General features: G+C 37.7%; 1 protein-coding gene across 1 annotated transcript in view; it reads left to right on the top strand.

Moving 5' to 3' along the window:
* bor (ATPase family AAA domain containing bor) overlaps positions 1 to 25,558 on the top strand; it is a 140,877-nt gene that overhangs the window by 100,535 nt on the left and 14,784 nt on the right. Inside the window, exon 9 of the mRNA XM_067149928.2 lies at positions 14,393 to 14,591. Coding sequence (XP_067006029.1) covers positions 14,393 to 14,591 — 199 coding nt within the window. The remainder of the gene's footprint in view (positions 1 to 14,392; positions 14,592 to 25,558) is intronic.

Raw genomic sequence — 25,558 nt, 5'->3', positions numbered from 1 at the left:
GTAGTTTAGGGTGGGTTAGGAGGGTGGGTTATTGGAGGTAGAAAATGTGGGTGGGAACTTTGTAAGGCATGGAAAATAGAATTGGGGTTTTGGAATTTGGAATTTTTGAGAAGAAGAATTAGGAAGTCGAAAAGGATGTTGGGTTTTTTAGAAACGTCGTTTAAATTGAAATTAGGGTTGAAGTACTGGTCAAGGTGGATAAAGCAATTTTCAGTTGTGTTTAAGAGGGGGCCTTTGTTAATGATCTTAAGTATTTTCATGTCATTTTCAATACTGGTGAAACTATGCTTTGAGTCTTCTATGTGCTGTCCTATGGCAGAGAATCTGTTGTATTTAATGGCGTTGACATGTTCAGAGTACCTGATATTGAAGTTGCGGCCAGTTTGTCCGACGTAGGAGGAATTACAGTTGTTGCATTTGAATCTGTATACACCAGATTTAGAAAAAGCATTAGATTTATTTAGAGATTTAGAGTTGTGTAAGATATCAAGATTTCTATTGTTAGTTCTAAAAGAAATTTTCATGTTATGTTTAAAAAAAATATTAGTTATTTTATAAGCATCCTGAGTGAAAGTGAAGGTGGAAAAAGCAGTTGGTTTTATTGTGTCTTTAGATAAAGTGGTTTTTGGACGGTGTTTGAATTTGTTGATGATGCGGTTTATGAAGGAGTTGTTAAAGCCATTGAATTTAGCGATGTTGCGGATGGTGTTTAATTCGTTATTTAAATCTTTTTTGGACATAGGGGTGTTGAATGCACGAAAAATTAAGCTGTTATAAGTAGCACGTTTATGAGCTTGAGGGTGCGAGGAATCTTGTCGTATTGTGGTTGCTGTTTGGGTTGGTTTTCTGAAAATTTTGTAAGATAAAGAAGAAGGATGTACTTGCACTTAGAATGGAATGTGTTAAATTTTGCATTTTTTACATTTGAATCTTCAAACCGTGGCAGTGACCCATATTTCAAATATGCCTCAGACTTAATCATCTTAAAGTAGTTCATTTATTTTAAATTATCTGCATGATAAATCTTATTCACAAGCCTAAATATATTTATTCCAAGTAATATTGACTAGGAAGTTATAAAATAGACCAATTTTTTTTATTAATTACTGCTTTCAGTTTATACAATAGGACATTTTTATTGATTACTGCTTTCTGGGTTGTACCTGGAATAGTACCGTAAGGCTGGATTATCCAGTTATTGGCTTTACTATGGCTTAAGGTTTGCACATTTGCTGCTTTGCACTGAACTGTGAAGTAATGTTGGTAAAGTTTGGAATTTTTCACCTCATTTATTTTGTGAAAAAATATGGAGCTGATTTAAGAAAAAACATACACTACCTTTTTCCCCACTATTTATTACTAAATGTTTTAGATAAATATTGAGGGGTAGATTTTTGTGGATTGTCCACAGCAGAATTTTCTTTTTTCACACTGTAGTTATTACTGTATATGTTGGGTATTCAACCCAAAGGCTGGTTTTCAGGATTTTCAAGTCACTTGTAATATAAAAGTGGTGATTTATGTTGTTTTGCTATACAATTGTTCATGCACAACAGCCAGGTTCATCATAAGTGACCACATTTCTCAACCTGTTAGCCTCTTTATTCCGTTTTACTTCAAAAATCAGAAGTGGCTTTAAATGCAACAAACAATCTGGGGCAACAGATATATTCAACCTGTAAAGCCCCTGCCTCCTAAAAGACAATATTAGGAAGGCCTTCCTGGTAGGTGTTACCCCATCCAGATCTTCCGAGTCATGAACTCTATCCGTAGACACTCTGAGCAACGTAACCCAGTACCTTTCGTATCATTTTATCATCCTGGTTTGCACAAAATGAGTCGCATTAAAAGCAGCTTTTTCTCTCATCTGCACACTTCACCTATGATCTCCTTCCATAGAGCCCCACAGTCGCGTTCAGGCACCCACCAAACCTCAAAAACATACTCGCTATGAACCACATCAACCCCCCACTCCCTTCTGGTTCTATCCTCTGTAAATACAGCTGCTGTAAGGCTTGCTGTTTACATATACCCGGCACCGCTTTTCACCTGTAGCATCGCCAACAAGTGTTACCCCATAAAAGGTACCAACAAACCACATTTGATTATTGTTTCACTGTAAAAAGTCCAAACATTTACCCCCTGCTTCCTACACTCTTGCCTTTAGAGATCCCAAAGTTGGACTTCAACTGAAGCACCTGGCTTAACATGAGATAACTTCTCCTTTTCTCAATTTTCTTGTCTTGCCTACCTTCCTCCTTCCCTATACATCACAGCAGCATTTAGTAGTCAAGTGATCACTACCATTCTTACTCTATCCTCCACTGACAAAGGGTGTAGCTGAAAATTTTGGACTCATGCCTTCTTTCTGTATGTACACTATTCATGCATTCTGACAGGGTAAGTAGCCTTCATTTTAGGAAGGTAAATGTTGAAAAAAGTTTTGAATTTTTGTATTGCTTGGTTATTTATGTTGAAAACTGTAAATTATCCACTACAATAAGTTACAAAATCATGAAACATGTCGTATCATAATCCTCAAAATATACTGACGTCTGGCTTGCATTCTTGATATTAAGTAAATGAGGAGTCCACCTTTTCAATACATGTATTAAATTTACAAGTATTGAAAAGGTGGAATACTTCTCTTTTACTTAATTTTTTTTTCTGATATCTGAAGCCATCTCTTTCCAGTTTATACTGTACTCAGTTAATTTATAACTGTTAGCTTCTTCAGTCTGCCAAAACTAATTTTGAATAAATACATTTATAAACTATCTGAAAAAGAAACAACTTACCGTATTTTCTCGCATAATAATTTGGATAATTTATGCACCCCAATATTTTTGGGTACAAAATGGAGAAAATTCACGTATTTCTCACACCCACTTCTTCAAACATCCATCACGCATCTCCGGATGCGTTTCGAAATAGATGTAAACTACTCAGGTACCAGCCTTCCAATTGCGAAACCGGGCATTCCAAATAAAAGGCAGCGTGCTGTTATCAGCCAGTAGGAAATACCACTGCACTAGTTCAGTGAGAGAATGAGAGAATCAGTGCAAAAATGACTAGTGACCTTCTTTTCCAGTCTGGTACAAACATATTTTACGTGTGTTTCGGGTCGGGACATGAGTTTTCTGATCTCAAAATAGTTTGTTAATGCACAGGGAGCAAGTATTCAACTAATACTGCGTCATATAAACTTGTGGTGATCAGTTACGCCGAAACATATGAGAATAGAGCAGTGGGCCACAAGTATTCAGTATCCGAATGCAACGTGCGCTGCTGCGGTAACTGAGAAGTGCACTTCAAGTGACCAACAAGTCCTGCAAAGCATATCACAGACCAAAAAGCTGCAAGTTTCCGAAAGGGGAGGAGCTGCTTATGTATGTGATTTCATAATGCAACATTGGATATGCCGTTTCTCACAAAATGCTGTATTTTAAAGGACGAGAAGTAGCTGCTGCACATGGAATCAGTGTCTAGGATTTGAAGGTTAGCTTAGGCTTGATGATTAATTTTATGAAGGGAAATGGACTTTCTCTTCAAGGAAGAACACCATTATGCCACAAAATGCTGAATGACTTTAACCAAAAAGTGTTTGTGATTGAGAAGCGTGAAGTGAAGGAATATTTGCTCTCCCAAATAGGAACCACAGGTCAGATGCCAATCAGTTTCCGTATGCCACAAATTCGAACAATCTATAAGAAAGGGATATCGAGTGTTATTGTACATGCTACGGGAAGCGAAAAGGAACGATGTACTGCAATGCTATTCTCTGTGGTAATCCTGGCTGTAACCATTCTCTTTGGCTGTAACAGATGATGGCAAAGGGCTTGCACCTCATGTTATTCAAAAACGAAAACCAATGCCTAAAGTAAAATTTCCGTGAGGGATCCACGTTTGTATCCAAGAAAAGGGGTGGATGGGCACATCACTTGTACAAGATTGGTTACGAACAGTTTGGGGAAGTAAAGCAGGGGCCCGCCTCCAATGCCCAGCCATTCTCGTGTTGGACAGTTTTCTTTCTTTGGCAGCATGTCATTATGTACTTACATGAATTGTACTTTTATTAGTTCATGTTCATTTCACTTCGGGTCGTATTGTCAGCTCGTAATGGGAAGAATATTTTCCAGTGTCGATACTTCAAACCAACGTGTCCAACTTACCTGATGAACCCTATTTGGCTTTTCAGAAAAAATCTCACGCCGGTATTTTACGCCAAATGATGATCAACTGCAGATGAGTTGAATGAATATTTGATGTATCTTTTAAATGTAAATATTTTTTTAAATATCAGAATTCCTCGAATAATTTACGCATCTGAAGTTTTCGGCTGTATTTTGTCAAAAAAGTGCGTAATTATGCGAGAGAATATGGTAGTGAAATAGAATTACATGTTTTGTTCTTTTAAGATCATAAAATTCTATCAAATCACATTCATAAATATTTTGGAATATCTAAACATTTATGGTAATTCCAAATCCCTAAAAACATGAAATATGGAACTTATCTTAATGATGTCCTCGCTTCTCTCCACTCTAGCTTGAAAATTGCTGCCACGAACCTACTACGCTGTCGTAGCAGGGGGAGAGGTGATACTCCCACGTCGCACGTCCTAGGTGGCGGATAGGGGGGTCTTAACCGGCTTGCTGGCGGACTTGAGGGAAATAAAATACCTCTTGCGGACCAAACACACTACCCCCTGCGGGTGGGGGACGCACATGTAGAATACACGTGCGGTATCCCCTGCCTGTTGAAAGAGGTAACTACAAGGGGCCCAAAGGGCTCTCGGCTTGGGGGGAGTGTGGATTGGCGACCACAGGGCCCTTAGCTGAGTCTTGGCATTGCTTCCACTTACTTGTGGCAGGCTCCTCACTTTCGGCTATCCTGTCCGACCTCCCTTTGTCAACTCTTGTTCTTTTCCGACCCCGACGGTAATAGAGCATTCGAGGCCTAGGGAGTCTTTCATTTTCAGGCCCTTCATGGCCCTTGCCTTTCTTTGTCCGTTACTTCATTTTTCGAAGTTATGGATCCCTTCTCGTTTCTTCTTTTTTCTCTCTATCTACCCCCTGTGAGTAGGGGACGCAGAAGGAAAATACACCCTCGGTATCCCCTGCCTGTCATGAGAGGTGACTAAAAGGGACGACCAAGGGATGATTGAACCAGAACCATGAAACTACTTGTGGTTATTACCATCATGCGGGGTACACCATAGGTCGCCTTTACTTGCGAGTAGTACCACTCTGTTAAGTACTCAATAGTTTGTGATTCGTTGCAGTCCAGGGGGCCTCGCGCACACTATCAGCTAAACTACACACAGCGCAGCGCGAGGTCCAATTTGGTTCCCGCTATGAACTGAGAATTCCACCAATTAATATCTCCATGCAGAGTGTCTACTTTCTTCTTAACAAGAATTCAAAATAGCTTCACATTCTGCACAACTCCAACAATCAACAATGCAGCCCATCAACACGGCTTGGTCACTTAATGCACCAACTGTCAAATTCTCTGCTTTAGCTAATACAGTGTAAAGTCGACTCGGCATCTAGATAGTATCACATTGTACTACCCATACATTGTACGTACTTGTATATTTTTATGTGTCATTTTACATTGTGTTCATTATATCCAGGACTTACTGAATCCCATGAGTGTGTAAATTTTACAACACAGAGCACCTTATTTGTACTTTTATTCCAGACTTCTTAGTATTATTTACTTGTATTTATTATTACTCACCTGCATCACACGTAATATCTCTCATTTTCATTTGCAACATTTCTACCACACTTCATATTGTAAATTATAAATCTATAAGATTCTTACCGTTATAAAACATGTTTTAGGATTTCGCCATACAGTATGTATGTTTTATTGTGACTGATGATGACCCCGAGGAGGGTTAAAACTAGTCCCATGTAATGTAAATATTGTAAATATATCTTAATATTGAATAGGTGGAAATCTCTACTGGTTTATAATTCATAGTAGACTATATCTTAACGGACTTCGAATTCAGTAAATCTGTTAGGACTGTACGGGTTTTCTGGGGATTTTTCAGTGATACAGACCACTACCTGATCTGTAGTGTACTAAGTATCTCTAGGCCTAGAATAGAGAAAGTGAAATCTGTCTGCAAATGAATAAGGGTAGAAGATCTTTAGGACGAGGAAATTAGACAGAGGAACATGGATATGATTAGTGAGAAGTTCCGAACAGTGGACCCAAAGCAAGTTCAAGATATAGAAAGACAATGGGTGGTGCACCCCCTTGCGATCCAGTAGTTTCCTACGATGAATACGATATGTTGTTGTATTAGGCCAGCCCCATGTTATTCTTCTCGCATGCCCATGGCAGGTCTGGGCATGATGAGCACTGGGGAAGAAATAACCAGAAGACACAACACATACACAGGCAGAAAGATAATGAAAAATGAAAACAGAAAATAAAAATCAGTGGAAGCTCAAATCAACCAGAGGTAATGGGGCGATTAATACAGTTACCTATAATGTTCATGTGAACCAAGTTGAAAATGTCCAGAGACGAAGTCATGAACTGAACTCGAGCCTATTAAATCAAAAGGATTAAATTTAAAAGGCTACCCCTCCCTCTCCTACAATAATAACGCTGAGTAGAAAACAAAAGAGTGTATGAAATCATAATTAAATCAAAATTGTAAATGGCCAAAAGGAAATCAGGAAGAGATAAATTAAAAATTAGAAAAATAGGCCCTGATGGTGGTGGTGATGATGATGATGATGATGATGCTTGTTGTTTAAAGGGGACTTACATCTAAGGTCAGAGGCCCTGATGGAAACAATACATAAGCTTAATAACCTATGCACTATCATCATAGCATCGTGCCTACCCATAATCTGATCCAGCCAACAGGTTCAGCCGTACATAAAATACAATTAATCAGAAAATAACAAAAAAAAAAATTGTTACATTAGGAACAAAATAGAATAAATCTGTGACACAGAAGACCTGTACTGGGATGAAGAAGTAATGGCAATTCAAGACTATCTTGAACCTGAACAGATGGTGGAAAAAGACAATATAGGCCCAATAATCACATGGGAAGAATTTGACCTAGCACTAAAACAATTAAAGGACAAGAAAGCAACTGGACCGGACGACATACCAGCAGAACTTCTCAAGGGAATAGGAGAAAGAATGAAACAACTGTATAACATCATTGCGAAATGCTATTACAATGGTGAAATTCCTGGAGACTTTACTAAAAGTAGGACAGTTACCTTACCAAAGATAGGAAATGCTACTGACTGTTCCAACTATAGAACACTAACACTGCTATCGCACGCATCCAAAATACTGCTTAATGTAATTAAGAACAGGATTAAAAAGAAAATTGAACAATATACATCGCAGGATCAGTTTGGTTTTACAACAGGGAAGGGAACAAGAGAAGCTCTTTTAGCATTAAGAACTATTCTAGAAAGAAGACTAAGTGTTAACAGGAAAACATACATTGCATTTGTGGATATAGAGAAAGCCTTTGACAAAGTAAACTGGAAACAACTATTTAGGAACATGAAGAATATAGGACTGGACTGGAGGGACAGAAGACTCATTTTACTCCAGTACAAAAATCCAAGCACAACAATAGAAATCAATGTTAATGCTAAGACAGCATCCATTAGAAGGGGAGTGAGACAAGGTTGTGCGCTATCTCCATTTTTGTTCAACATGTTCATTGAGGAGGCCATATCAAAACTTAAACAGAAAACCAAAGGAATAAAAATTAACGGACAACAAATCCACTGTGTAAGGTTTGCCAATGACATTGCATTAATTGCAAATTCAGAGAGGGAAATAAGTAAAATGCTACGAGTTTTAACATCAACACTACAAGAATCAAAATTGAAACTGAACACCTCGAAAACAAAAGTATTAGTTGTCAAGAAATCAACTGAGGAAATACCAATAAACATCAAGGTAGGCGATGAAAATGTACAACAAGTAAGTCAATTTTGCTACTTGGGAAGGGTTATCACTCAGGACAACAGGTGCACCACAGAAATCAGGAGGAGGATTGCTCTAGCTAAACAAGCCTTCAGTAACAAGAAACAGCTTTTGACAAGCAGGAACATTAACATTAAAATTAGGAAAGAATTTGCCAAAATGTTTGTGTGGAGTGTTTTGTTGTATGGTTGCGAAACAGGATATAAAACGCCTGGAAGCAGTGGAAATGTGGATATGGAGGAGGATGCTGAAAATTAGCTGGACAGAGAAAAAGTCAAACAATAGGGTCCTTAAGGAAATAAACGAAACAAGGGAATTGATCAACACTGTAGAAAAGAGGAAAACCAAATTCCTTGGCCACACACTTCGACATAACACATTCCTCACAACTCTGCTGGAAGGAAAAGTTCTGGGTAAGAAGGGAAGAGGAAGGCCGAGGAAGAAGCATCTGGATTCCGTGATGGACAGGCTGAATTTGAAAAAATATATATTGATCTGAAATGCTCAGCAGATGAGAGACAAATGTGGTTGCAGCGACAAGCCCTTGCCTTTAGGATATGAATCAATGAACAGAGTTCAGAAAAAATCTGTGACACAGAGTTCAGCCCAAACGAATACATTATTTGATATCCATATCAATAGGAAGAGTCTTTACAGATCGCGACACACGGCCGTTCAATGAGATGCCACACGACAATGGTTTCCAAAAAAAACTTTTTAAAAAATGACGAGAGAAAATATGGCCTAAGGAAAGGTAGGCACGCGCAAGCATGGCGCCTGGGATCAGGGATAAGCAAGGAGTTACTAAAGGAACATATACACACCCATTTAAAAAAAATGCCACTGCCCAAGAAATGCAAAAATAAGAAACAACACAACTAGGCAATATGATATGCATCCTGCATATCTCACATTTGAACACTCACACAATAGGTTAAAAAGGGGCCCAAGAAACAAGAAATGCATAAATTATAACAATGGTCAAAAGGACCCCAAAAATGTAGAATCACGGTTCATAAATAACATCTCACGCGGGTATTTGAAGCCAAACCCACACAAGATTGGAGGCCCAAATGACATCATCAATACGTCTCTCATATACAATTCAAATGTCAATACAGCGCAGACCATCCATGTACAGGCCCTTTCGATACATGACGACATACCTGGATATCGAAGAGTAATTTGTTACATGAATAATAACAAAGAGACTTCCACACGTGAACCATAGAATAAAATCGACTGAACATACATCCAAGGTGAAACAGAGCTCATTCACACAATACAGGCACTCAGTTACAATCAGACACAAATCAATGTACCAAGTTGTGACACAAAGAAAAACATAGCAGATATAAATAATGTTGCATGGGCAGCAACAGAAAGAACAAGACGGGCCACCAAATAAATAAATACCCACGGAGAGCAAGAAATAGTGGCCAGCCACAATGCCACGTGGCGATATAAAACAAACATGATCCAGGAGGCCAACTTCAAATAACAGAAAGAAATCTAAAAATAAAAAAATAGTAGTAACATTACATAAATAAAGCCATATATATATATGCAATAAAGCACGTTGGAATCCTCCAGGACAAAATGAATTTATGTCTTAAAACATTTAAAATAATGCTTGTAAAAACAGCGTGTAGAAACATTGTAATCTATAATCTTCATTTACGTATTGACGAATTACACAGTTAAAATATAATATAAGCAATAAACAAGTAATGATTGGTGGAAATTCTTTCCTATAAGCAATAAACAAGTATTGATTGGTGGAAATTCTTTCCTATTTTTAATTGTAGAAACATTGTGTCGCTCGCCATAACCCTTCAAAGCACGTTGGAATCCTCCAGGACAAAATGAATTTATGTCTTAAAACATCTAGTATCTATATCACGATATAGATAGGACGGCAAAGGCTACGTCTGTGATCTCCCTGGGCTAAGTTTGCATCTACAATAAAAGTCAGTCGGCAATGATACTGAAGTTAATGAGTACACATTAGTAACATAGGCCAAGCAATTTCTCTGGAAAGCAAACCAGATATAGAGATGGTCAGGATATGGCACAGTTGCATGCAAGGATGCTGTAGTAGAAACAGCAAGGGAATGTCTAAGAACAACTATGTGTAAAGATGGGTAAAATCAAACATCTTGGTGGAATGATAAAATGAGAGCAGCTTATAAACGTAAAAAGAAGGTGTGTTAGAAATGGCTCCAAACAAGGTCTAATGCAGACAGGGAATTGTGTGTAGAGTAAAGAAACAGAGCAAAACAAATATTTGTTGAATCCAAGAAGTTGTGGGAAGATTTTGGCAGTAATTTTGAAAGGCTAGATCAAGCAGCAGGGAAACCTTTCTGGACAGTAATAAAGAATCTTAGGAAAGGAGGGGGGGGGGAGAAAAGAAAGTGTTTTGGGTATATCAGGTGAACTTACAATAGATCCCAGGGAATCACTGGAGAGGTGGAAGGGATATTTTGAAAATCTTCTCAACGTAAAAGGATGTCTTCCTTTTGATGTCACAAACAACCAAACTCATGGGGAGGATAATGATGTTCAAGAAATTACACTTGATGAAGCAGAAAGGATGGTAAATAAACTCCATTGTCATAAAGCAGAAGAAATAGATGAAATTAGACCTGAAATGGTATAGTGGGAAGGCAGGGACAAAAAGGCTTCATAGAGTAATAAGATAAGCATGGAGTGTTAGTAAGGTACCTTCAGATTGGACAAAAGCATTAATTGCTGCTGTCTATAAGCAAGGGAACAGGAAGGTTTGCAGCAACTACCAGGTGTATGTGTAAGTTTTTGCCGGTTTTTATGGTAAAGAAAACACCTAGTTTACAAGGGAAATTCATTTATTTAAATTCAAAATACTGGCCATCGGCTTTTACACACTTCTCCCATCTTTCAGGTAAGTTATGAATACCATGCCAGGAAAACTGCTTATCTTTTTTGGCAAACCATTCATCGAGCGATTTTCCAACTTCCTTGAAATTGCTGAAGTGCTGCTATACAATCGCATGCCCCATTGACGCAAACAGGTTTCACTAAGATATGGCACCAGCGAAATTTCAGATGGCGCCAGGTCACGGCAGTATGGCGTGTGTGGAAAGATGTCCCATCCAAGCGATTTCAAGGTCTCTTTCGCTGGTTTTGCTGTGCGAGACGGTGCATTGTTGTGTAACAAAATCACTTTACCACGTCTTCTGGCCCATTCCGGTCATCTTTCGATCAATGCGTGATTTAAATGAATCATTTGTTGGCTATAGCGTTCTGCATTAACTGTTTTGCCGGGCTTCACACTTTTGTGGTCTACCAGAGCGTGCACTGTATTTCACATTGAAATCACCACGTTTAAATTGTCGAAACCATGTCTCACATGTTCTGATTGATGGAGTGTGTTCACCATTTGTTTCTACCAGCAAATAATGAATTTCCACAGCCTTTTTCTTTTCATTAAATAAGAAAAGCAATGCGTGCTGCAAATGTTCTTTTTCACTCACAAACGAAATGATCACTGAATGATACAACACAGGCTTTAATGTTTGGCGGACTCAACTTGTGTGTGTTCGTAGGTTTATGTCAGACGAACAAACTGATGTGTCAAATTCATACGCTGCATACTGTTCGCTGGTGCCATAATCTTAGTGAAACCAGAAAAGACTTGTGCATACACCTGGTGTCAAGGTATCTCATTAATCAGTATACCAAGCAAAGTGTACACTGTCATCTTAGAAGGGAGGGTGCAATTAGTGGTTGAAAGAAAGTTGGATGACAACCAGTGTGGTTTCAGACCACCTTCAAGGCACAAGTATACTTGCACGACCGTAGATTGGTAATGTCTGAGATTGAGCCAGTCAGTCAGTCTTTGTTTTTTTGTTCAGGATTTAGTTAACTGTTGTAAGCGAACATTTCATATGCTTTCACTTTAAATTTAAAGTTTGTCTCGTAGTCTTCAACCGGTCCGAAACTGATATTTACTGCACTCGCCACTTGGGTATCAAACTACACCACTTCAACTTTCATTCACATCCAACTTTTCTGCAAGAGTTGGACAAGAAACTTAAGGAGCCTTTCTCGTGGACAGTCGAGATTTTCTTCTGATGCCGCAGAGCACAGTTCTCTGCGAAACGTAAACAATTTCACCTTATTTTCTTGACACGACATAAGCCCAAAAGCCTGTACAGTATCATGTCTAGACAGTAACAATTACGCCTACAAATATTGTCATCACTTTATATCCTGAGTTTTGATCATTGCTTATACTGCACAACCTCAGTTTTCATTCACTATTTGTCCAGTCATATTACCACACATAATATTTTTACCAGAGTTGGATGAAGGCATCCTATAAGAAGGCCTTTCAAACTGACCTAACCACTGCTTGCACTTAACATCAATTTTCATCCATTTTAGTTCAATCTTATCATGCAGAATATAAAAGAATATTAGAGAGTCCTTTAGGGAAGGGGAACATTTGAAAATTACTCATCTTAGCAAAGTTGTTCGCCGTCTTATTTTTCTTTATGTGTGTAAGTACGAAAACATCTTAGGGTGGGCTGCTGGGTGCGTGTCAAGCATAAAGTAAGGATCTCTCCTCCCTGCTATTCAGGGATCGTAAAACATCATTCCAAACATGCAAGATGGGTACCAAAGCACCACCCCATAGACTACAACCAGTAAGACAGTAACGAAGCAAACGGTTTTTAAGTAGTTGATTTTTTAAATAAATTTGAACAATGAACAGCAGGTAATATCAGAATAAGTAAGCCAAATTATTTTAATCACATATATTTATTATAAAATTGTAACTGATCAAACACCAGAACAAACTAAATTCTGACAAGATAAATTGTCGTTATGACCTTGCTCCTCGATGGCGATCGTAATTAACTTGCCCATGAGTCACGATATAGATAATTAACAATTGCAAGCTGGGCGCTAGGCTTCGAAATTAAATGTAATTTGAAACCAAATTTAGATCTAAAAAATACTAAATTTAATGAGACTATCCCGGTCGTGAGGTATAAGGATACTAACCATTAAATACTATGTGGAAAAACATAGGGAACCTACTAGAAAGTAAATTATATAACGATGTACAAAGAAAAAAGTTTTATTCCAAAAAAAAGGTGAAATTTTGTAAAAACGAGTTTTTTTCCAAAATTAAAAATTACTGAGATTACTATTCAATACTACATGCGCTGACTTGCGATAACAGGGCTAACTCATCCTCACCAGAGGTTGATCTTTTCGTCGTCTGCTTCCGTGGTTGATCTTTGTCGTCCCTCTTCCAACAGCATCGTCTTTGGCATCTGCGTCATGGAATGGATTCCACCCTGAATCTATCGCTCCCTATTGTGCTAAAGTACCAAAAACATAGTACCAGCCTTACAATGTGAAATTCCACATCGGAATTAATTGAATAGAGAGGACTGAAAACATCCAGTCCTTCTATATTATATGAACTTGTCTTTCTAAATAATCTGAGCAAGTCTCACAGAGCAGATAAGAAATGTTGAGTGTAAGCACATCATCAGCGATGCACTCAGATAGCAGAGTGACTCTCTAGAAGACCGTGGACTACCTGAGAATGGAGACTCAAGAAAGCTTGATGCAGAATGATCTTCACCACGCAGTGTAGATCTATATAAATCCTCTTCATATTCCCACTTCCTCCCTTGATGTCACATCACATCTTGTTCCAATGAGAGCCAATATACGTCGCCACCCTGTCAATATATAGATGAAGTGTCTGTTCTTGACAGAAAAAGCCCTCCTGATAGGAGCATGTGATATGGGGTAGTTTAGCGTCCCAACAACGAAATTATGTCCTTCCCTCGTACTGTTGCGTACGTTTCCAAGAACCTTCCAAAATTAACCTTCCTGGACTATTGCGAGACACAAGTAGCCTGTTAGCGCAAGACCTGTCTTGCCATTACAACGAAATATTCTTATATATTACAATTAAAAATTATTTCTCGTTCTTACGTACCAATTACATAAATGATGATGATGTTTATAATGAATAAAATTACATATGATACATGATACACATATATACAATTAATTCGGGTGGGCAATCAAATTATGTAAATGTCGTGGCTACCACGATATTACAAAATCAACTGATTTTAAAATTATTGCACCCTGCTGTAAAGCACTTACTTTATTCACTTCATCAAATGAAAAGCAAATCCGCATTATATAATAGAAAACTTCCACTTTGATTAGCTTTTACAGAATTTATTGTTCTGTATGTGCTCAAAATAAAATAGAATAAATATTTTATGTACAATTTGTATATGCAACTGCAGATACTTCAGTTATGGTGTAATTGAAGAGAAGTATGCAATTTTTTAGATTTGTTAACCTGTTTTTCTCTTTACAGGCGTCTCAAATTGGCACAGTTTGACTACAGTGCGTTGTGCTCAGAAATTGCTCGCGTCACTGAAGGTATGTCGGGCAGAGAAATTGCTAAGTTGGGTGTAGCATGGCAAGCAGCTGCATATGCATCTGAAGATGGTGTTCTTACAGAGAAAATGGTTATGGATCGTGTGAACGATGCACTTCAGCAGCATAAACAAAAGGTAGAAACTTTACTTATTCTTTGCTATTTATTAATTCTTACAACTTGTCTTTTGGCATTAGTTACTTTTCAGCGGCCGCACTTTGTATGTCCCTAGAATCGGGGGTGCAGCTATTATGTGAAATATGTTCAGACAAAATTTTAAAATGACTTGGGGACATATTGTAGCCATTTAAACTATTATTAGAGGGTTATTTATCTAACTACAAACAGGTACTGTGCAATTGCTGGGGGCATGACTAGCTTGGTGACTTAGCTCTTAGCTTCCCATCTGGAGGACCGAGATTCGAATCCTGGTCGATCCTGGGTTAAGATTTTCATCTCAAAATTCATGTGGCATCAGGAAGGGCCTCAGACCCCTTGCCATAATCAAAATGTGCCTGGGTAGCTCCAGCAACTCTGGAAATAACTGGTATAAGCTAAAGAAAATTTTTAGATGCCTTACTATCGCCAGTATCAGATATTGACGCAAAGAGATTACATACTAAAAGGATGGGAAAAATACTTCTCAGAATTGCTAAATATTAAATACAGTAAACTGGTAGATGAGAAGGAGCAAGAAGAAACAATGGGAAAAGAATAACAAGAAAAGGAGATTCCGATTTTACAAATAAAGGAAGCCATACAAAAGATAAAGAGCGGTAAAGCAGAAGGAGTGGATGAGATAACTACAGAAATGATAAAAGCAGAAGGACCAATAGGGCTACGGTGGTTGTATAGATTATTTAGAATAATCTGGAGGAAGAGAGAGATCCCAGAAGAGTGGAGAAAGGGTTTAATTATCCCGATATTTAAAAAAGGTGATAAAAAGGAATGTAATAACTACAGAGGGATCACCCTTATTGCCCATGTAGCTAAGAGTATTGGAAGGAAGATGAGAAGGGAGCTAGAAGGAGAAATGGAAGAACAGTATGGTTTTAGAAAAAAGAGATCTATGTTGGACCTGATCTTTACATAAAGACATATGATGGAGAAAAGATGGGAGTTTGGAAAAAACATAGCAATGACATTTGTTGATATTGAGAAAGCTAATGACAGTTGTGCCCAGACAGTTGGTATGGGACACATTAAGAAAAAAACAAGTTAACAGAGGGGAGGTGCAAATGATAAAAGTGTTAGTAGCGTGAAGACTAGTATGGGAAAAACAAATGGTTTAAAGTTGAAATTGGTCTCCGACTGGGAAGTGTACTATCCCCCATACTATTCATCATAGTCATGGATGAAATTCATAAGAACATTAAACAGAGATTGGGAAGACAGGCAACAAAAGCCATGTTGTTTGCAGATGATATAGTGATATGGGGTGAGGGTGAAACGGAAGTGCAAAAACAAGTAGATGTATGGAATCAAGAGATAGACAAATTTGGGAAGAAAGTAAGCACAGAGAAAAGTAAAACAATATTGGTGACAAGGAGAAGGAAGGAAGAGGAAAGATAAAACTGAATGGTAACATTCTGGAGGTGGTTAAGTTTCAAGTACTTGGGATGTGTGATTACGGAAGATAGAAAGATAACCGAGGAAATTGGAAAAAGAATACAACAAGCAAACAGCTTCTACCAGAGTGTAAGCGGTATTTTGTGGAACCAAGATGTCCTGAAGAAATATAAGAAAGTATTATATTCAGCCTATTATGAACCCACAGTAACTTATGCAGCTGGATCGTGGACTAGAACAAAACGAGAGGAGAGTTGAGTACAGGCAGTGGAGATGAAATTCCTGAGAGATATCGAGGGCAAGACCAGAAAGGATAGAATTAGAGAAATGAAGAGATACGGAAAAAGATAGGAATCTTGAAACTTCAAGACAGGATAGAAACAACAAAGCTAACGTGGTATGAGCAAATGATGAGAATGGGAGAAGAGAGAGCGCCAAAAAAAGTTTTATCAGAGAAGTTAACAGGAAAGAGACCACGAGGAAGACCCCGAAAGAGATGGACAGAATTTTATTACCACTTCACTGAAGTCTGTGATGGAATTTAATGGCGTATTGTTATGTATGATGTCAGATTGGGAGCAGGTAATGCTGTCACTTTTACATCACGTGCTGTGAAAACATTAATTGCAATTTTATAATATCTAGACTGTATGTGTTCAGTCCAATTCATCATCATCATCATAATCATCATCGGCTGTAACTTAATCTGAGTATATATAAGTTCTTCCTGCATGCATTGACCAGTTCAACTCATTTTATGGATGTGTTTACGATGACTAAACAGACCAATCCTGGCGTAAAACATACGCCCATGCAAATCACACTGAATGGACTGAGGAGGGCGGGGTTGTAATTGACGGAGTTTTCTTGTTTGTCACTTGGCCTCTTGATGTCTGCGGCGTTCTCTTTCAAACAAGTTGATAGCGGTGGATGTAGTGTTCCGCCACAGTGAGCGGTCCACAGCACATTCTTCCCATGTCTGTATATCTATACCAGTTGTCTTCATGATGTATTTCAGCTGTTTCTTAAAACACTTAACACATTGTGGACGGGAGGGGAGTATATTCGTATTTGGCTGGCCGAGCGTTGCGGACGGGAGACAAGTTAATTCGTCTTCACGAGACTGGGACGTTCGGTGACATCTACCGAAACTTCTGAAACGAGCTGGTGGCCCAAAAAGAAGCAGGACCAACAGACAAGCTAGCACAGCTATAATGGGAGGACATATGTAACATCTACACATACATAGAAATACCGTCCAATTCAACTAACAAATATTCTCTAGGAAGGGCCTTACGTCCAATGCGACTACGGTGTCATATACATTTCACCTTTTAGATAATTTTTGACAACTGCTTCAGTTTGTCTTGTTTTATACATCTCTAATGACAACTTTGAATTCTCAACCATTATTATTTACGATGCTCCAAATACGGATTTCATGACTCACACAAAATTATATTTTGTACAGATGCTCATTTTTATTCAAATTGGACACAAATTTTAACTATGGGCAAGATCTTTGTTGACTATATTAGAACTACATACTTGAAAATATGCATGTACCTCATGTCATGGAAAGATGAAAATCGAGTTTTAGCCTCAAAAGCATAGTTTTAGACTGATGTTGATTTTTAATCCATCATCACTTGTTTTAATTAATATTGTCCACATAACACATGACTTTGTATTCTAATTGAGCCTTACAATGTTAATTGTCATTTCTCACATTTTTATTGTATATTCAACTTCAGCATTTTAGGTTTGACAAAAGGCTGAGGTTGCCCTCTAGTAAGGGTGAAACATGTACCATTCATCTATGTATATAGTTGTTCTATAAATGTAACCACAGAACAGTGTGTTGTATTGAAAAGGTGAAACATTAAAAATGCCTTTGTTATTTCTTATATACATACCACTTAGTCGAGCAGCTCATCTTCCTCCCAGTTCTTTCCAGCCCAAACTTTGCAACATTTTTGTAACGCTACTCTTTTGTCAGAAATCACCCAGAACTAATAGAGCTGCTTTTCATTGGATTTTTTCCAGTTCTTGAATCAGGTAATCCTGGTGAGGGTCCAATACACTGGAACCATACTCTAGTTGAGGTCTTATATGCCCTCTCCTTTACATCCTTACTACAATCCTGCAACACCCTCATAACTATGTACAGAGATCTGTATCCTTTATTTACAATCCCATTTATGTGATTACCCCAACGAAGATCTTTCCTTATATTATACTTTCAATGATTCCTAAAAGGAACTTTCACCCCATCAATGCAGTAATTAGAACTGAGAGGACTTTTCCTATTTGTGAAACTCACAACCTGACTTTTAACCCCGTTTATCATCATACCATTGCCTACTGTCCATCTCACAACATTTTCGAGGTCACGTTGCAGTTGCCCACAATCTTGTAACTTATTTATTACTCTACACAGAATAACATCATCCGCAAAAAGTCTTACCTCTGATTCCACTCCTTTACTCATATCATTTATATATATAAGAAAACATAAAGGTCCAATAATACTGCCTTGAGGAATTCCCCTCTTAATTATTACAGGGGCAGATAAAGCTTTGCCTACTCTAATTCTCTGGGATCTGTTTTCTAGAAATATAGCAGCCCATTCACTCTTTTGTCTAGTCCAGTTGCACTCATTTTTGCCAGTAGTCTTCCATGATCCACCCTTTCCAATGCTTTAGACAGGTCAATCGCGATACAGTCCATTTGACTTCCTGAATCCAAGATATCTGCTATATCTTGCTGGAATCCTACAAGTTGAGCTTCAGTGAAATAACCTTTCCTAAAACTGAACTGCCTTCTATAGAACCAGTTATTCATTTTACAAGCATGTCTAATATAATCAGAAAGAATGCTTTCCCAAAGCTTACATGCAATGCATGTCAAACTGACTGGCCTGTAATTTTCAGCTTTATGTCTATCACCCTTTCCTTTATACACAGGGGCTACTATAGCAACTCTCCATTTGGTATAGGTCCTTCATGCAAACAATCAAATAAGTACTTGAGATATGGTACTATATCCCAACCCAGTATCTTTAGTATATCCCCAGAAATCTTATCAATTCCAGCCGCTTTTCTATTTTTCAACTTTTGTGTCTTATTGTAAATATCATTGTTATCATACGTAAATTTTAAAACTTCTTTAGCATTAGTCACCTCCTCTATCTGGACATTATCCTTGTAACCAACAGTCTTTACATACTGCTGACTGAATACTTTTGCCTTTTGAAGATCCTCACATACACACTCTCCTTGTTCATTAATTATTATTCCTGGAATGTCCTTCGTGGAACCTGTTTCTGCCTTGAAGTACCTATACATACCCTTCAGTTTTTCACTAAAATTTGTATGATTTCCAATTATCCTTGCCATCATGTTATCCTTAGTTGCCTTCTTTGCTAGATTTAATTTCCTAGTAAGTTCCTTCAATTTCTCCTTATTTCCACTGCCATGTCTAAGTCTGTTTCTTTCCAATCTGCACATCGTCCTTACCGGTAGTCTCTCTATTTCTCTATTATAATATGGTGGGTGTTTACCATTCCTTACCACCTTTTAAAGGTACAAACCTGTTTTCAGATTCCTCAACAATTGCTTTAAACCCATCCCAGAGTCTGTTTACATTCTTATTTACCATTTTCCACTGATCATAGTGACTTTTTAAAAACTGCCTCATGCCTGCTTTATCAGCCATATGGTACTGCCTAATAGTCCTACCTTTAAAACCTTCCTTTCTATCACATTTATTTTTAACTACAACAAAAATAGCTTTGTGATCACTAATACCATTTATTACTTCGGTTTTTCTGTAGAGCTCATCTGGTTTTATCAGCACCACGTCCAGGATATTTTTCCCTCTAATTGGTTACATCACTTTCTGAATCAGCTGTCCTCCCCATATTAGCTTATTTGCCATTTTTTGGTCATGCTTCCTGTCGTTCACATTTCCTTCCCAATTGACATTTGATAAATTCAGATCTCTCACTGCAATCACATTCCTTTCCATGTAGTTTCCCACATAGCTGATTATCTTATCCAATAATTCTGAATCCTTGTCGGCGCTACCCTTTCCTTGTCTGTACACTCCAAAAACATGAAGTTGCCTATTATCTTTAGAAATTAGCCTTACACCTAGAATTTTGTGTTTGTCATCTGTAACTTTTTCGTAGCTTACAAATTCGTCTTTCACAAGAATGAATACTCCCCCTCCCACCATTCCCATCCTATCTCTACGATACACACTCCATTTCCTTGAGAAAATTTCTGCATCCATTTTATCATTTCTCAGCCATGATTCAACCCCTGTTAAAATATCTGGTAAATATATATCTATTAAATTACTTTATTCCTTTCTTTACAATACTTCTACAGTTCAACACTAACATTTTTATGTCATCCCTACTTGACTTCCAGATCTCTGTACCCTTATCACCGCTCCCTAGACAACCCCGTTTCCCTGAATGTACCTCCCTATTACCCTTCCAAACAAATTTCCTAACTCCACCCACAGGGCAAAACAACATAGAATTGCAGCCAGTGACATTACGTACATCAACCATGGTTCCAGTGTAAACATGTGTAATGAATAGAGATGGTTCTTTTTTTAGGAATCCAGATTTTAAAAATCAATCATCCCTGGAAAGGCAAAGTATAATGTAAGCAACAAAATATGAATATTACAGGAGATGATAAAAACGATTTTAGAGTCTATTACTTACAGTTTAAGTAGTTTCTGTTTTTATTCTACTGCAGAAATGAATTTTTCACCTTATTGTCATATATTAGGTTATGTATTGTGACCTTTCGCGCATCTCTACTTCAGGGTTCAAGTTGAAAATGTTATGCCTCGGCTGGTATTGCGCGGAGATGCAAAAGATTCCACTCAAGGGACATGCAAGTTCGACGAGCCTGGTCACAGTATTATTATTTATAAGTTTCATATTCCGTATTGATTGGATTCAATGTAATAGATAAGAAAAATGTTCCACCGATCAATACATTTATTGTGGATGAATTATTACACTAGTACCGGTTTCGACCTATCTTGGCCATCATCAGCTAGCACACAAATTTACCGTCATGGGATAAGTTACAAAGAAGTTACTTAAGAGCATCCGGATGTCTGATAAAAAATGGAAGTAAAATATATTGCAGTATGTTGCGTTAAAATAGCTCTGATTAAAAGTAGTGATGGTTAGAATAAACTAAAACCTATTGATTGAGCATGGACATGAGTACATAAACACATTAAAATATATATGCCACATCATAAGACACTAAAAATATATAGCACATTAAACACATTAAAACATGATATATTTTAAAAACGTCTATTAAAATTTGAGTTCATGTTGCGTTGCATTCGTTCTTCAATCCTCTTGTAGTTCTAGTGTTGATTAAGTTGAATATCGAGAATGTTCTATGGTTGATATACTTTGTATTGGTATGTTATAAGAACTCTTGTCAGTAAAATTTGAAAATTAAGTTGATGTAGCAAGATAGGTTTTAATATCAGAGTAGTTGGTGGTGACACTTCTCTCGTCTATGCACGTTATATGGTCGTTATTGTTGTTGCTGTGGAGGTTGTGTACCGATATGTTTGGATATTTGTTGTGCTCTGCTGCGAGTACGTCTGCGGCTCATGAGCACAACAAATATCCAAACATATCGGTACACAACCTCCACAGCAACAACAATAACGACCATATAACGTGCATAGACGAGAGAAGTGTCACCACCAACTACTCTGATATTAAAACCTATCTTGCTACATCAACTTAATTTTCAAATTTTACTGACAAGAGTTCTTATAACATACCAATACAAAGTATATCAACCATAGAACATTCTCGATATTCAACTTAATCAACACTAGAACTACAAGAGGATTGAAGAACGAATGCAACGCAACATGAACTCAAATTTTAATAGACGTTTTTAAAATATACCATGTTTTAATGTGTTTAATGTGCTATATATTTTTAGTGTCTTATGATGTGGCATATATATTTTAATGTGTTTATGTACTCATGTCCATGCTCAATCAATAGGTTTTAGTTTATTCTAACCATCACTACTTTTAATCAGAGCTATTTTAACGCAACATACTGCAATATATTTTACTTCCATTTTTTATCAGACATCCGGATGCTCTTAAGTAACTTCTTTGTAACTTATCCCATGACGGTAAATTTGTGTGCTAGCTGATGATGGCCAAGATAGGTCGAAACCGGTACTAGTGTAATAATTCATCCACAATAAATGTATTGATCGGTGGAACATTTTTCTTATCTATTACATTATATTACCTGGTCACAGTATCGCACCTTTTATTCTTTTAGGATCTGACTGACGTCTGAAGGTGCATATGAACTAATTACTTAAACTAAACCATTATAATATAAACTTATCCTATTAATGAAAATCCGAGATTAATATTTTTCTTGGAAGGATATTCCGTTTAATGAATATCATATTTGGAATATAAACTACAAAATTAATTGGAGAAGCAACACAAATGGATGTCTAGTAGTAATTGAAAATCATAATTAATTGCAAAGTATCCCAAATCCTTGACTTTAGTTGGTTATTACCTTTACAACAAAACTTTTATCATATAATCAAACATGTTGGCAGCATCATTAATCTTAAATTCCAACACAAAAAAAAAACCCTAACATTACAAGTTGCTGAAGGCTTAATTCAAGTTACGAGTCCATTATTCACTTAATCTGTCCTCTGGACAATAAAATAAAATTAAAGAAATCTTGTTCCCTTGACACTCATATTCACTGACCTCAAAATATATATCTCAATATCCCATTATATTTTTAGAATCCTCTAATTATTTAACCTTTTCACTGCCGAGTTTTGATGACCAGCCGAGCCCTGTGGGCCGGGTTATTTTTAAGGAAGAAGCACTTTGACAGATACGTATTTACTGATAATATTAATGGAATGCATATCGTCCCCTTAGCCCTGCAGCCCAATAAGATATAGGGGATGAAGTGAGATATTTTACACCATATTTTACGACCGGATGCCCTTCCCGACGCAAACCTTAGTTGAGAAGATAATATGAAATGAATTATGATAATGGTGGTGAATGAAACTGGGTACAGAAGTGGAAGGAATCGGTTGTGGCTTATGAATAGGAACTGTCCCGGCATTTACTTGGGAGTGCAAAAAGGAAACCACAAAGAAATGCAAAAGAAATTCTCAAGACAGCTGACGATGAGGTTCGAACCCACTTGCCTGCCAAGTGCAGAGCTTGGCTCCATAGCCATAGCATGTTAATACACGCGGCTACTCCGCTCATTGATACTGTTTCTGAAATATGATATAAAATTCTTTATCCAAGACTGCCTGCTGTCAGTTCTTGATGGATGCAGTACTTTTGCTTCCATTTCTTGGCACAGGCCAGAGCAAAGTGTAGCTTCCACTGAAGTCCCAGTCTCATCCATGACTGTGGCAATATGGAAGCTGCTGGGGTATGGGTGGTGCTTAGTAATGACATTCAGAGCACAACCAGTGCGTCTGAATGTTATGAAAGGTATTGCTCATAGGGTTAGTTGTGCTACAATAGTACTGTCTAGCCCAGTGAGGAAAGCAATGGCAAAGTACCTCACTCCTCGTCTTGCCTAGTTCGCCTCATTTTGGTGCTACCATTGGTTTTTATGGTTTTCCTATAACTGCATAGCCTTTGGTGGTTCTGTTTGAGGATCCAACCAGCCTCTGGGCTGATGACTTAACAGACATCCAAGAACTGGTAATCAAAATCATTTACATTTGGGGAAAATATAATTTATCTGAGGAAGGGGTGACAATTTTGCGTGAGACTCATCATTACTACTTTATCTCACACTTTCTTGTAGTTCAGTGTCGCCCTTGAGATATTCTCCAGCTTCATTATCAAAATATAACTCTCCAGAATCACTATTTATGAGGAAACATTCGATTTCTTCATCAACAAGAGATGAATGTGTACTTCAAGATGCCATGATGGCAACATGTAAGCGGGAAAGATGTTCCACTCCAACGAACCTGAAATAACACCAGATCGCTTTCAAAACACATGAAATGGAGTGGTATATATGCCGTACAGAACTTCTTTGAGCATTTCCACGGAACTCCAAGCATGACATTATATCGCGTTCATTTGTGAGATCGGTGAAGTATACACAGCACCAAAACGTATATATACGGGTTTGGCGGACGTGGCAGGGCATTCGAAAACATATATATATATGGGTTTGGCAGTGATTGGGTTAACATCTAGTAAAACAACTTGAATGCACCGATAACCAGTTTGAAACGCTATCACTCATATCAACATGTGATCAAGAAATATAGGACTACGTTACGATCCTTCCAAACATTAAGGTTGCGAAATTAAAATGAAATCTGCCGCCTTTGGAATCCCGCAACAGCTGCATCTAGACAACAAATTCCTGAAAATACAGTCATCATCAATAATAATTTAAAATCTCCGATGACTCTGCAGCCTCTGGTATTTTCCATGAAAGAATCCTGAAAAATCTATTTTCAACACTAAGCACCAGCTTAGTAATCTATTAGAAGAATATAATTGCTAGCAGGAAGATCAATCTACACACTACTCAAATATTATCTACACATCTCATGTGCAATATGGCTCGCATCTGCATGGTGTCATTTATTAGCGAAGATACTATTTCATCCCTTCATATTTATGCGTTATTCACTTATATTAAATCTCAAATTATGGCATCTTTGACGATCATCATACAAGCAACGTCAGTTCTCCTCGAAAACATAATTGCAAAGATCACATCCATGCCTAAGTACTCGTCACTCATTACCACCATTAAATTCATATGCATGACAAAACACCGATCTTTACTTCAAATATCACTGGGACTTTCAAAACTTGCATCATTCCATTAAATGTGTAACCCCAATTAATTATTCTCCATCAGACCACACAACATTAATCATTCATATTATTCGATGATCTTATTACAAAACCTCTATCATCTTACATGCATGTCATGCTCAACAAATTCTCACTTCATCTTTAAATACTCAGGCACATTATTTCTCGAAGATTATTCATCCTTGCACATCTATTAAATCAATACCAACGCGATAATATTACAATCACATTCGCGAAAACTACGCCCGATGTGAAAATACGGTCGTAGATGACTCTGATTTTTTTCTCTCTTTTTTTTCTTTTTTTTTCTCTAGTTGCTTTACGTCGCACCGACACAGATAGGTTTTATGGCGATGATGGAATAGGAAAGGGCTAGGAGTGGGAAGGAAGCGGCCCTGGCCTTAATTGAAGTACAACCCCAGCATTTGCCTGGTGTGAAAATGGGAAACCATGGAAAACCATATTCGGGGCTGCCAACAGTGGGGTTCGAAGCCACTATCTCTCGGGTGCAAATTCACAGTCGCGCACCCCTAACCGCACGGCCAACTCGCCCGGTATGACTAATTTACGCACATGTTAATCACCTCATGGTTCCCT

This window comes from Anabrus simplex, chromosome 6 (assembly GCF_040414725.1).
Source record: "Anabrus simplex isolate iqAnaSimp1 chromosome 6, ASM4041472v1, whole genome shotgun sequence".
In the NCBI taxonomy this organism is placed as follows: Eukaryota; Metazoa; Arthropoda; class Insecta; order Orthoptera; family Tettigoniidae; genus Anabrus; species Anabrus simplex.
Note: the sequence above shows the minus strand (reverse complement) of the source record. Positions and strands in the feature narration are given on the sequence as shown.